The sequence below is a fragment of the Lipotes vexillifer genome, unplaced genomic scaffold (genome assembly GCF_000442215.2).
Source record: "Lipotes vexillifer unplaced genomic scaffold, Lipotes_vexillifer_v1.1 scaffold1828, whole genome shotgun sequence".
NCBI classification, from domain to species: domain Eukaryota; kingdom Metazoa; phylum Chordata; class Mammalia; order Artiodactyla; family Lipotidae; genus Lipotes; species Lipotes vexillifer.
In genome coordinates, this window is record NW_006779969.1 from 79,750 (window position 1) to 92,223 (window position 12,474).

At 35.6% G+C, this 12,474-nt stretch overlaps 1 protein-coding gene across 2 annotated transcripts in view; it reads right to left on the minus strand.

Annotated features, from left to right (window-relative positions):
- ATP13A3 (ATPase 13A3) overlaps positions 1 to 12,474 on the minus strand; it is a 63,628-nt gene that overhangs the window by 24,303 nt on the left and 26,851 nt on the right. For both annotated transcript variants that reach the window (XR_456984.1, XM_007453141.1), the window contains 12 exons: positions 11,706 to 11,822; positions 11,078 to 11,095; positions 10,781 to 10,934; positions 10,564 to 10,684; positions 6,521 to 6,645; positions 4,654 to 4,829; positions 4,010 to 4,132; positions 3,852 to 3,931; positions 3,056 to 3,098; positions 2,858 to 2,967; positions 2,450 to 2,546; positions 1,480 to 1,552 (listed from right to left, as the gene is read on the minus strand). Coding sequence is in view for 1 of the 2 variants with exons in the window: in XM_007453141.1 (XP_007453203.1) it covers positions 1,480 to 1,552; positions 2,450 to 2,546; positions 2,858 to 2,967; positions 3,056 to 3,098; positions 3,852 to 3,931; positions 4,010 to 4,132; positions 4,654 to 4,829; positions 6,521 to 6,645; positions 10,564 to 10,684; positions 10,781 to 10,934; positions 11,078 to 11,095; positions 11,706 to 11,822 (1,237 nt within the window). In the remaining variant the exon portion in view is untranslated. The remainder of the gene's footprint in view (positions 1 to 1,479; positions 1,553 to 2,449; positions 2,547 to 2,857; positions 2,968 to 3,055; positions 3,099 to 3,851; positions 3,932 to 4,009; positions 4,133 to 4,653; positions 4,830 to 6,520; positions 6,646 to 10,563; positions 10,685 to 10,780; positions 10,935 to 11,077; positions 11,096 to 11,705; positions 11,823 to 12,474) is intronic.

Genomic DNA, 12,474 nt, shown 5'->3' on the forward strand with positions numbered 1-12,474 from the left:
ACAATTTAGGCTTTTACAAAAATGGCTCAGGAGTACTTTTTACATTAGTCTATTGAAATTCAAAGGAAACACTAGTACAAGTAAAAAGAATAGTAAATATTAGCATATATCATCACCACCCTTGTATGTTTATTTCTGAATCTTTAATTGCAAAGCTACAGTTAAAATAATACATATTTCTTCCTCTTAAGAAGATATTAACAAAGGTTTAATATCAGTACAAAGGTTACATAACAGTAACATAAAAAAAAAAGGCTCTGATCGCTTATTAAGGTGTTCCACCAAGTTTCTCCACTGTAGCGTTTCTATTTTTCTCTTTGTAATTAATAAGTAATTTGTAGAAAGATACTAAGACTGTGTAAAAATCCTGTTCCTTATCAACTTTCATTCACTAGTTGTAGCATCCACTAAAGACTGTCAAACTCAGTGGTTCTCAACCAAAGTGATTTTGGCCCCCAGAGAACATATGGCAATGTCTGGAGATATTTCTGGGTGTCACAAATGGGGGAGTGTTACTGGCATCCAGTGGGTAGAGGCCAGAGATACTGGTAAGCATCCTATGACACACACAATAGTCCCCCACAGTGAAGACGTAGCCGGCCTAAGATGTCAGTAAGACAAGGGTCTTTCCATAGTATAAGCCAATCATTCCTTCTGTATTATTAGTTAGCATTTTACTGTAAGGAAGAGCTTTCCCTTCTCTCCCAATCACTTATTTATTTCCACTATGGACTTATGAATTTTCATTTGATTAAATAGATCATATCTCATTACCATTATTATTTATTTTGATGTTAACATCACCAATACTGAAACAAATCAACGTCTGGTCTCCTTATATGATGTACTCAGGAGGACACAGCATCACTTCTTTGGTATTCCTGCCAAGAATGCATAGCCTGAGTCTAATGAGAATACATCAGACAAACTCGGGTAACTGGATTATCTTCTTTCATAAAGGTCAACGTCAAGAAGCCTCCCGCCAAAAGGCTGACATACTATTCTGGATTAAAGATGACAAAAGAGATATGATAACTAAATGAAATTTATGAGCCTAGACTAGATCCTGGGCTAGGGACTAGGGGGGCGAAATAGGTATAAGGGACCTTACTGGAACACATAACAAACCTGAATATGGGTATGGATTAGGTAAAATTGTATCAGTGTTAAATTTCTTGATCATTATAACTGTGTTCAGCTGTGTAAGAAAATGACTTTGTTTAGGGCAATATATACTAAAACATTCAGAGGCAAAGGGTCATGATAACATAAACATATTCTCAAATATTTCAGAAAAAATGGAGAAATAATAAAACAAATGGGGCAAAATATAAATTACCACTAATAAAAGAACATACTTACAGGGAAAATGGAGAGATATGCACTGTGTTACAACTGTTCATGTAAATTTACCAAAGTTTAATGAGCCACATCAGAATTTCGTATGCTTTAAAAACAATAACAAAGCAAAATACTCACTTGTAAATACCACTACCAAAATGATTGCCAGATCAATGAAGAGAAACTGGAAGTCTCCTAGGTTACTTAAGATCTAGAGAAGGGATTTTTAAAAAATAGTTAGTGTTCAGGAACTGTTTTTATAGCACCACTTTTATACCATTTCCCTCTGGTTTTATTAGATTTTTCCTCCCTGGTTTTAAATGACAACTTCAAAATGACACTTGGACATGCTTAAAAAATGAACAGATTTGCCTTTAAATTAGTGAAATATAACATACTTGCAAAATTCAATTTAATATATTAGTATAAAAAGTAGCTCCAAAAAATTCATTCAATAAAAACTTTAAAAGTTTTTTGGCAAAAAGAAAACACAAACTTCTACTCACAAAGTTTGGACATTCTTGAAAATTAGTATCCTGAAGCTTCCTTAATATCTAACACCACCCCGCCTGATACTTTCCACAAATGGTAAAAGGGGATAGTTTCACAAAGACTCCTTGGGATCTCACCAATGTTCATTTAGAGAAAAATCTAAAGTGAGATCACTTCAACTACAAAACCTATGGAGTACCTAGGGATATCACTTGTTTATACAAGTCCTAAAAGTCCTAAAACTACAGCTGAAACATCTTTTCTCATTCTGGCCTTTCCTTATAAATGGATAGCAAAGTTAACTGCAATTCTAAAGTATGTCACAGCTTGACATTTTGAAGAGTCCTTAAAAAGATGTCCAATCTGCACTAAAGGCAAAAAAAGAATACAATCATCTTTCATTCACAAGGCTGAATCCACAGTTGTTGGCCTTAAGGAAAATGCTATTCCAGATTAATGAGATTTTCAATTTGCTACTCGAAATATAGTAAACTAAAGGAATATTTACAGATGCTAGTTATTTAAGTTCCACAATTAATGGATGCATTCAAACTGAAACATATATGCTCAATATCTTAATTCAAACACCATCTCTGTTAGCAATGTCAGTACTCACAGAATACAGCAGAGTAACACTGAAGTACTGTATAATGCTGTACAAAGCCATAAATTTAAACACACAGAAGGAAGTCATTAAAGCAGCACGGCCTTCCCTGTGAAAACAAATGTTGGCATGTGAACAGAAGTATTTGAAATGCCTCCTCCAAACCACAATTATATCTTGACAGATGAACATCAACATTCAACCGTTACAACAAAGCACTTTTCTACCAAAAGAACTTAGCCAAAGCAGAACTGGAAGAAATGAGGAGTAGCAATCAATCTGTTGCTAAAGATTTATAGAACAAATACACTAACATACCATTAAAACAAATTCAAATTATTTTCTATGACTTTTTTTTTGTTTCTATATTCTTAGAGCAAGCTACAAAAAGATAATGGGAAGTTTTTCAATGTATACTACCTGATAAGGTTTGGCACACAGGAAATACTAGGAGTTTTGGAGGTAAAGGGAGATGCCACCGAAGCCTCGAGCTCTGATAAGGAAATGCCTCCATGTGCCCTCTTCAGAGCCTAATGGTTTGAAGAATAAAATTACTTGAGTTTTGTGCATGTGATTTAGGCCACAGAAAGAACTACAAATCACAAAATCTATACTTACACCACAATCATTTGCCCCATCACCGCACATCCCAACAAAGTAACTAGGAAACAAAAATTATGTTAAGATTTTGATTAATTTCTAAAAACATACAACTTTTAACTTAAGATTTCCTCCAACACAGTATTTTGAAGAGCTGACAGACCCTGATTCCCCCAATGGGACTAATGAATCTTTTCATTACAATGACCACAGGCATGCTGCTTTGCGAACAGCGCCAGCCTGCAAGTCAAATGACCTGGGTCACTGCTCCAGTACTGTCACAAGATGGGCAACCATTAGTTTATCATTGTGGCATCTCAGTTTCCTAATGTTTAGAGCAAAGATTGGGCCTGCCTAGTCTTTAGTACACTTACTTTTAAGGCTATCAGTAAAGATTTCTCCCTTAAAAACGTGAAACATAATTAGTTACTAAAAGTATAACATCACTTCGATCATTCAAGAGTGAATGATATCCTCATGGATATCACCTAGAAAAGGAATGGTGGATATTGTACTTTACCTAAATAAATAAGCAGATGAGCCTCTTTTAAAGAGGCACTTACCTATCTTACAGGTGGCAAGTTTATATACATGAAATATTAGTTACTTTTCTGGTTTTGAAAACAAAACTACAATTCATAAAACATTAAAAAAACAAAAACAGGGAATTCCCTGGCGATCCAGTGGTTAGGACACTGTGCTTCCACTGCAGGGGGCACGGGTTCGATACCTGGTCAGGGAACTGAGATCCCGCATGCCTTGCAGCAGGGCCCCCAAAAAAACCAAAACCAAAACAAAATCCACCAATACTTACTCTACATTTTGCAATGCTTCTACTAACTGTGTCTTCTGATCGGGTGCCATACGAGCAAACACAGTGCCATGTAGCATCAACTGGAAAAAATACAAATTTCTTTAAAATACTGTTCACAGTGTATTTGTATGAACACATACATAACCCAAATCACTAACCTTAGGAACAAGGTCTTGAAAATGTTCCAATATCACCGAAAATGATTTTCCATTCATTGCAAAGTGATAACGAGTCACCTGAAGATCCTCTAAGTTATCATGGACCAATTTAATTGGAATAGCCTGTGTATAAGACATTCAGAACAATATTTAGCCAAACCAAGTAACGCAATCCTATTTTAAATATATTTGATCCAAAACTAAATTCTTTCATTTGATGTTTTACACAAGACAACTGAATGTTTAACATTTATTGAAAGTAAAAGAAAATTCAGTTTTAAGGTAATCTGTCTATATTGTGTATTTAAAAAATAAAACTTAAGGGAGGCTAAATATCAGCTTCGGTTTGAAATGATCCATGAGCTAAACATTATGGATCACTTGCATCATTTACCACTACTTTTAAAATAGGATAAGTATTTGGGATTCTTATACTTTAAAACTGTGCTTCTCAACTTTGGCTAAATATCAAAATTTAAACACTGAGAGACCTACATCTGCCCCAGTCCTAATGAATCAGAGTCTCTGAGGAGATGGCCCAGGCTTCTGTTTTTGTTGAGTTTTTGTTGTGTTTTTAATGCACATTTTTTCAGAATAAATTAAAACAAGCAAGTTTTGTAAAAGAAAATTCTACTTAATATTACCTCTGAGTCAATTGCTGATGAATCACTACTCTGTGTTAGGGTGTCTGCATAATGCCAATTTATCTTGGCAACTTTCCCGTCCTTTGGAGGTAATGCTTCAGCAATAATAACTTTATCCTGAGGTAGTATCATTCCACAGTCTCTGGCCACAGAGACAGCAGTCAACATGTTGTCACCTAATTTTCAAAATATTGAAAATACGTTAACATTACAACAGAAACATGAATGCATTAAACAACAAGTACTTACTGAGAATCTACTACAGTCCCCATTACTGGGCTGGGCAAAATGAAGTTAATGTATGGTCCTTACTCTTGGAGTTTAAAAATAATAAAATCAGGATATATATATATATATCAAAAGAAGCCTCAAATAATTCAAAAGCACATAGATACTAAATATTCAGAACATTCTCACCCACAACTTTTAAAGACAAATACAGTCTCAATCTTTTTGAGTCATGGACTAGTGGTACCCATTCAACGCCTGGCACAGTGCTCAATAAATATTGTTGAAATAACCTGGGAGTGACTGGTAATCTGTACAAGAATATGAGAGTAGCATCACAGAAAAAAGTGAGTTACAAAAGTTAAGATTACACAAAACAAAAAGATAAGCAAAGTAACAAGAATACAATCTTTACAAGATATAAAGAGAAGCAAGACAGACAACTTCTCAGTCACGAAAGGAAAGAACTAAAGACACTGTAAAGACAAGATGAAGAGAGGAAAATGCAGATGTACAGGAGAGGCAGGCAAAGGTCTGGGGAGCCCACTGCTACCAGAACAGAAGGGCACTATTGTCTCTTCCTTCAATTCCCACACACTATTTCCAAGCGTGTCTTCCTATGACTTGACAGATCCTCTTGAGACACAATGCCATATTCTGTCCAGGGCAGGAAAACAAGGGCCAGTGATACCGACAAAGTGCTCTGAAGCAGGATCATGAGAACCAAGAACTGCTGGGATGCTAATAAACTTGGTCACTTGAGCTATCTGGTAATAAGTATGGTATTAGATGGATCTCAGAGTCTAAAACATAAAAATGTACACAAGCTCTTTCCATATGTCTTACTGAACACGTAAATGCCATAAAGTGAATATCTTAAATCTGATTATTTGCTAAGAAAAAAACAATTTAAGAGCTGCCACAATTTCATACGACTAAGAAAGGAATTATCTAATATTATCCACAGTATAATAAACTGTTGATCATCACAGTATGATAAACACCAGGACAATCATTTAGATGTAGCAGTCAAGAAAGAAACCAAAAAATGGCTCTTTTCACTGTTACACACAATGATAAATGTACTATCTTATATATAAAAATATAATTATAACAAATATCTATTAATCATTTTTCATGTATGTGGCACAGTTCTAAAAATTATAGACAGTCTCAAAATAAGTAAATCATATTCTTAACCCTCAAGAATCTTATATTCTAATAGAGAAAACAAATCTACAAATAACTAACACAAGGCAGAGTAAAACAACCGCTATAAGAAATATATGATTAAAGAGAGAGAACAAAAAAGAGCAGTTAAATATTTACAGTGTGCCTTTCACTACTGTATTATACTTATTATATACAGATTTGCTAGACCTCCAAAGTGTACTGTAAAGTTGTCCTCTATCTTGGAAAAGTATTCAGAGCTGAAATAGGGCAATGTAAGATGGAGCAACTATATAATAAATTTAATTACCTGAGTTATAGGATAATAGTGTAGTATTAGATGGAGCTATATATCAACAGTAATAAGTATGCTTTTATAACTAACTGATCATTCCTCAATATTAGATAACCTGATCTCTAAGAGTCACACTCGATTTTTTTCTGTGTGTGTCCTTCTATAAAGTCTAACCTGTGACCATGACAGTGCGAATGTTGGCTTTATGCAAATCTTCAAGTACTGCAGGGGTTTCTCGCTTTAATTTGTTCTGCATTATAATTAATCCCATAAAATCCATGTTGTTCTCAATGGCATCTCTGCAGAGAAAGAAATTTAATGATTTAGTCAAGAGAACAGGTATTTGTTCATTTTATGTCGATAAGGCAATTTAAAATAGCCAAAACTTATAAATTAAAACATTTTATATGCTGAATAAACCATAAATGTATAAGTTTCTGAGTTCGATCTCAATGAACTTAAATCTGAAAAAACAATTCCCAAGAAATACATTTTGAAATTAAATTTTACCCTTGAAACATGGGCATATAAAGATCCTTAGGAAATGTATATCTTTGTCTAAGACACTAAATACTTCTAGTACTAAGGAATATTCATCTTGTATCCTACCTACAAAATAAATGACCATAAAATATATCTATTTTTTACCGTTCCCCGTCGAATATACTCTAATTTAAATGTTAACAGAAAAGGAAAAACTGTACACAGGCACATTCAATAGTTATACTGGATTCATTATCAAGTCTTTGAGGAATTTTATAAAACTCTTGATCAAATTCTTGATGCTGGAAGCGTGATACAAAAACTATTAGCAGGGGCTTCCCTGGTGGCGCAGTGGTTGAGAATCTGCCTGCTAATGCAGGAGACACGGGTTCGAGCCCTGGTCTGGGAGGATCCCACATGCCGCGGAGCAACTAGGCCCGTGAGCCACAACTACTGAGCCTGCGCGTCTGGAGCCTGTGCTTCGCAACAAGAGAGGCTGCGATAGTGAGAGGCCCGCGCACCGCAATGAAGAGTGGCCCCCGCTTGCCACAACTAGAGAAAGCCCTTGCACAGAAACGAAAACCCAACACAGCAAAAATAAATAAATTAATTAATAAACTCCTACCCCCAACATCTAAAAAAGAAAAAAAAAAAAATTATAAAAAAAAAAAAAAACTATTAGCAGTCCAACAATGAGATCTACTCAGGATCCAGAGATGGGTCTTTTAGAATATTAATATTCAATAGTTTTCAAGATGCTATTTCTTCAAATAGTTGATCATCTACCGTGCACCAAGTAGTACACTCATCACTGGGAAGTCAAAGATGAAAAGGCATGATCTCTACTCTCAAGACCCTTTTGTGGGGAAACAGACATGCAAGCAAAGGGATTATGCAAAAATAATATGTGCTTCAGCACTACGATGGAGATGAAGTCTGTTCAGTGACAGCTGCATTCTTAAAAAATCTAAAGCTATCAAAATTATATCACAGAAATATTCTTTTCAATAGTGAAAATGGGGTTTGAAGATAGGGGCCAAAATTTCAGACTTGCAATAACCAAGTGGTTTTTCTACACAAAATTCAAAATAAGGGTGCTTAAGTAAACAGCGACAAAATCTAAAACATCTTTGAAATTATATAATTATACAATGAGTGGTAAAGATATTAAAGAATAGTTAGAAAACTTAATATGAATTATCCTGCTGGTGGTAACAGGAGAAATAAGCCTTGAAACCTGAAAATGCATTTCAAAGCACAAAGCTGTACCAATGTGAAACTACTGGGTCAAAGCTCTGTAACCATTTTCCTGTGAGGTTCTAGTTTCTGGCTGCAGCTGGTTTCCTAACTCTCCTAGGAATGATACAGGTCATGGAAATCTTGCCCTCTAGTTAATGAACAGTACAATATTCAATTCAAGATATACAGGTTCAAGCTGTAAGAGAAATGCCAAAACCTGTTCCTACAGGTAGAATGGAAACACAGAGAAGATCTTGGTTGAAAGGTGAGGAAGGGGAGTAGAGAGAGAGAAGGGTTGATAGGGAGGGTAGGGTATACTGCACAGACGGAACAGCCTGTCCAGGGCACAGGAGGATGCCTGAAAGACAGGCTCAAGAACCATAGGCAACTCAGTTCTCAGTCTTTAAGGTGGGGGAGGAGAGGTGGTAAAAGGCAAAGCCGTAGAGAAAGACAACCTTAATGTTCCCTTCGTAGGAATTAGGGTATAATATTTTACATGTGTGGCTCCCAATCACACATATGCATGCATATCATTTGGTTGCCGCTGTCTTTTTTTTTTTTTTTAAACGTCCCTGCTTAGACCAAATTCCCCCAGTATTGTTTTAATAGGTAGAATTCCTAAAGTTGTTTTTACTTCTAGTTATTATTTGGCTATCCACACCACTCCTTTAGTTCTCATCCAGAAAAACAGGATTGTACTATAAACACCGTCCTACCCTTTTCACATAATGCGCTTAGAATAATTAACAGAAGTATTAATACTTCAGGATCTAACCACTATCATATGTATTTATACTATTTAAATTTGAACCTTATGCTCACATGGAAATATTTCTTTAGGCTGGATTCCTAGAACTGCACTTGCTGGGTTAAATTTTATAAGCAAGTTGAGATTTTGATAGGTACTATGCATGTTCTTTACAAATTTACAATAGTGCAGTAGCAGTATGTTGTTAACATTTTCTCGAGCCTTCTCTAACACTTGATATCATCAATCTTTTCAATTCTGTAAACCTTAAGAAAGAAGTCATGTCTTGCTGTGGTTTAATTCTGTAGTTCCCCAAGACTGAAGTGTCTTATCACTTTCATGTGTTCAGTGGCCATGTGCATGTCTTTTTCTGATAATTATGTTTGAATCATTTACTTTTTTTTTTAAACTAAGTATGTATTCTGTTGTTTATTTCCTGATTCATATTCTTGCTTGTGAACTCCGCCAGTAGATGATAGGGAGCTATTTATAAGAATTCCAGGTAGAAGACTAGTATTAGATTTGAATGTTAAAGAGCTCTCTGTAGATACAGTGTGGTACACAGATTAGATATAGGAAAGACTGGACTAAAGAGCTGAGTCCCTGAATTAGAGACAACTGCAGCAGGGCAGGGCTGTGAGAAGAAAAGGCTACTTGATAGGCAGAATTAGCAGGATAGCCAATAAATATTTCTTTCTGCTTACAAAATGCTAGGTACCCCGTGAAACATTCCTAAACAAGTGTTATCTTCAAAAGGTCGGTCTGTTATCAGTTATGGTAAAAGTGACAATCCTTGAATGTGAAACCCATAGCTATAACTGGAAGTAAACGTGACGCTGGTAATGGCCATCTGACCTTTGTGGGTGAGGGTGGGAGGGTGTGGTTATTGTGACTCATGATACTTGGTTTCAGCTACTGGGCAAAAGCAAGTACAGGTGACCCTTGAACAACACAAGTTTGAACTGTGTGGGTCCACTTACACACAGATTTTTTTCAATAAATACTACAGTACTACAAAATCCACAGTTGAATCCGTGAGGCAGGTCCTGGAGCCAATCCCCTACAAATACCAAGGAATAACTGTAGATCACTGGGGAAAAATAAACTTCTGTAGAATTATGTTTACCAAAAACAATTATGTTCCTAAAACATGCCTGACACATAGCAGGCACTCAATAAATATCTAACAAATAAACTAAAAGTAGTTCCAGAGGGACTTCCCTGGTAGCGCAGTGATTAAGAACCCGCCTGCCAATGCAGGGGACACAGGTTCAAGCCCTGGTCTGGGAAGATCCCACATGCCGCCGAGTAACAAAGCCCGTTCTCACAACTACTGAGCCTGTGTTCTACAGCCTGCAAGCCGCAACTACTGAGCCCGTGTGCCTAGAGCCTGTGCTCCCCAACAAGAGAAGCCACCATGATGAGAAGCCCGCACACCACAACGAAGAGTAGCCCCCATTCGTCAGGACTAGAGAAAGCCCGCATGCAGCAATGAAGACCCAACACAGCCAAAAAATAAATAAATAAATATTTTAAAGGTAAGGTAGCTTTAAAAAAATAAAATAAAAGTAGCTCCAGAGAGTTGTACTTTTATCTCAACTGCCTAAAACAAACATTGAACTGTTACATATTTGCATATATCCAATAAATATTTAACAAATAAATAGTAACTGAATATAAATTATTGTACAAGACTTTTATGATGCTTTATTGGAAAAACTGTAGAAAAACCATTCACCAACCTTACCTGCTAATATTCTGCACTTTATGCCATGTCAGTTTTGACTCCAATTTTCTGTGTGCAAGAGCAATCACACGGAAGCCCTGTTTGGTGTAATTTTCTAAAACTTTTTCAAAATCAACAGGAACTTTTAAGAAGGAGAAAATAAAGGTCATTATTAGAATTGTGACTACAAGCTTACACAAATAACAGAATCTCACTCAAAGCCTAGCTGCTTCCTTACCTGTTTCAGGTTTACAAAGACCGGCAATGACCTCTGGCGCCCCTTTCACGTAGGCGTCCATCTTCCTGTCCCCTAGCACCCTCGCAACCACACTCATACGTTGCAAAGCAGAAGAAAATGGGAACTGGCGAACAATTCCTATCTCATAAATAGCCTATGTAATTTCAAAAGATGCACAAACCATTTATTATTTTTTAAGAATTAAAACAGATATACAAGTATATCTACTATACCTCAATTAAAAAATAATTTTTTTTAAAGATATACTTAGGTAACAAGTAAACATTCTTCACTTACTGGAAGTTCAAACAGCTCCTAAAAATAAAACAAGACGAAAAGAATAAAGTAATAGTATAAATTAAGTCCATTAACACACTCAAGCTAAAAAAATTTTAACTACTCATCCACAAAACATTACTTGGAAAACAGTAAGGAATTCTGAATATTTCAAAGTCAGGTTTTAAGATTGCTTCTTTACCACCTCTCATTTCTTAAAAAAGTATATTCTTGAGTATTTTAAAACATTCTGCTATCCTAGAAATATTAAAATATTAAGTTCTAACATAAACTAATAGGAACATATTTAAAAATTAACCTAAAAATAAAGCCTTTCACATATTATTTTTATTAAGTCCCAGGAATACAGATGCAATTTAAAAGTCTTAACCACCATGCATCTAAATCACAAGGCACTAAGCCACTCAGTAAATAGGAAAAAAAGTAGTAGTACTGAGAATTGAATCTCAATGTTTTACACAGAAGGCCTGCAACACACCAGGTGTAGTTTCTGATAAATGCAGTAAACATATTCATATCTCTATTAGAGTTAGAAAAAGGACATGTGACTTCATCTTGCAGCAATATTTTAAAATGAGGACACAACGTGAGCACCAACAGTATTATCTAGCTTAAAACAATTCTGCACCATTTCTTGGTTTCCTGCAGGTGTAGATTCAGGAAGCAGCTGTTTTGGGGGACGAACCACAGTGGGCATAATTCGATTATGAAGTGCTGTTTCCTCTTCAGTTGCTTCTTCCAGAATCTGAAAGGAAAATATTCAAAGTATTGATCCATGAAATTCATAAATTCAATTCACTGGTTCCATTTTAAAATGAAACATTATGGCTATCTTCAGTTAAGTTAAAAGAAAAAAGTAAAACAAAATATTATCAAAGCTAGTTAGTTAAAGTCCTAGCAACTCATGGGAGAGGGGAGACAGAGGTTAGTAAAGAAATAGAGAAAAACTCAATTTTGCTCCTACAACCAGTTGGGTTTAAAGACTACTTCTGCAAGATACTTCTGCAAGAAGGTCCTTGCAGTTCCAAAAATTGTCCGTCTATCATCCAGGGATTCCTTTCTGCCAACAGAAGAGGATTCAAAAATATGTGGAACTCAAGTCTATCATCCAGGGATTCCTTTCTGCCAACAGAAGAGGCTTCAAAAATATGTGGAACTCAGATACGGTTAGCAGAACCCCTGGGTCAAGAGCACTCTGAGGAACAAAGATGTGAATTTAGTTTCCCAGCTTGAATATGTCTAATTAAAGTACTACTATCCTAACTCCTTGAAATTTAATTTTAAAATACTTCTGGTGAAAAATTCAATCAAAAACTTGTATTAAATACACGCACATGACAAACAAACTAATTTGGCTCTATAAGTGAAGGAATCATCAACGAGAAAATGAAGGGAAA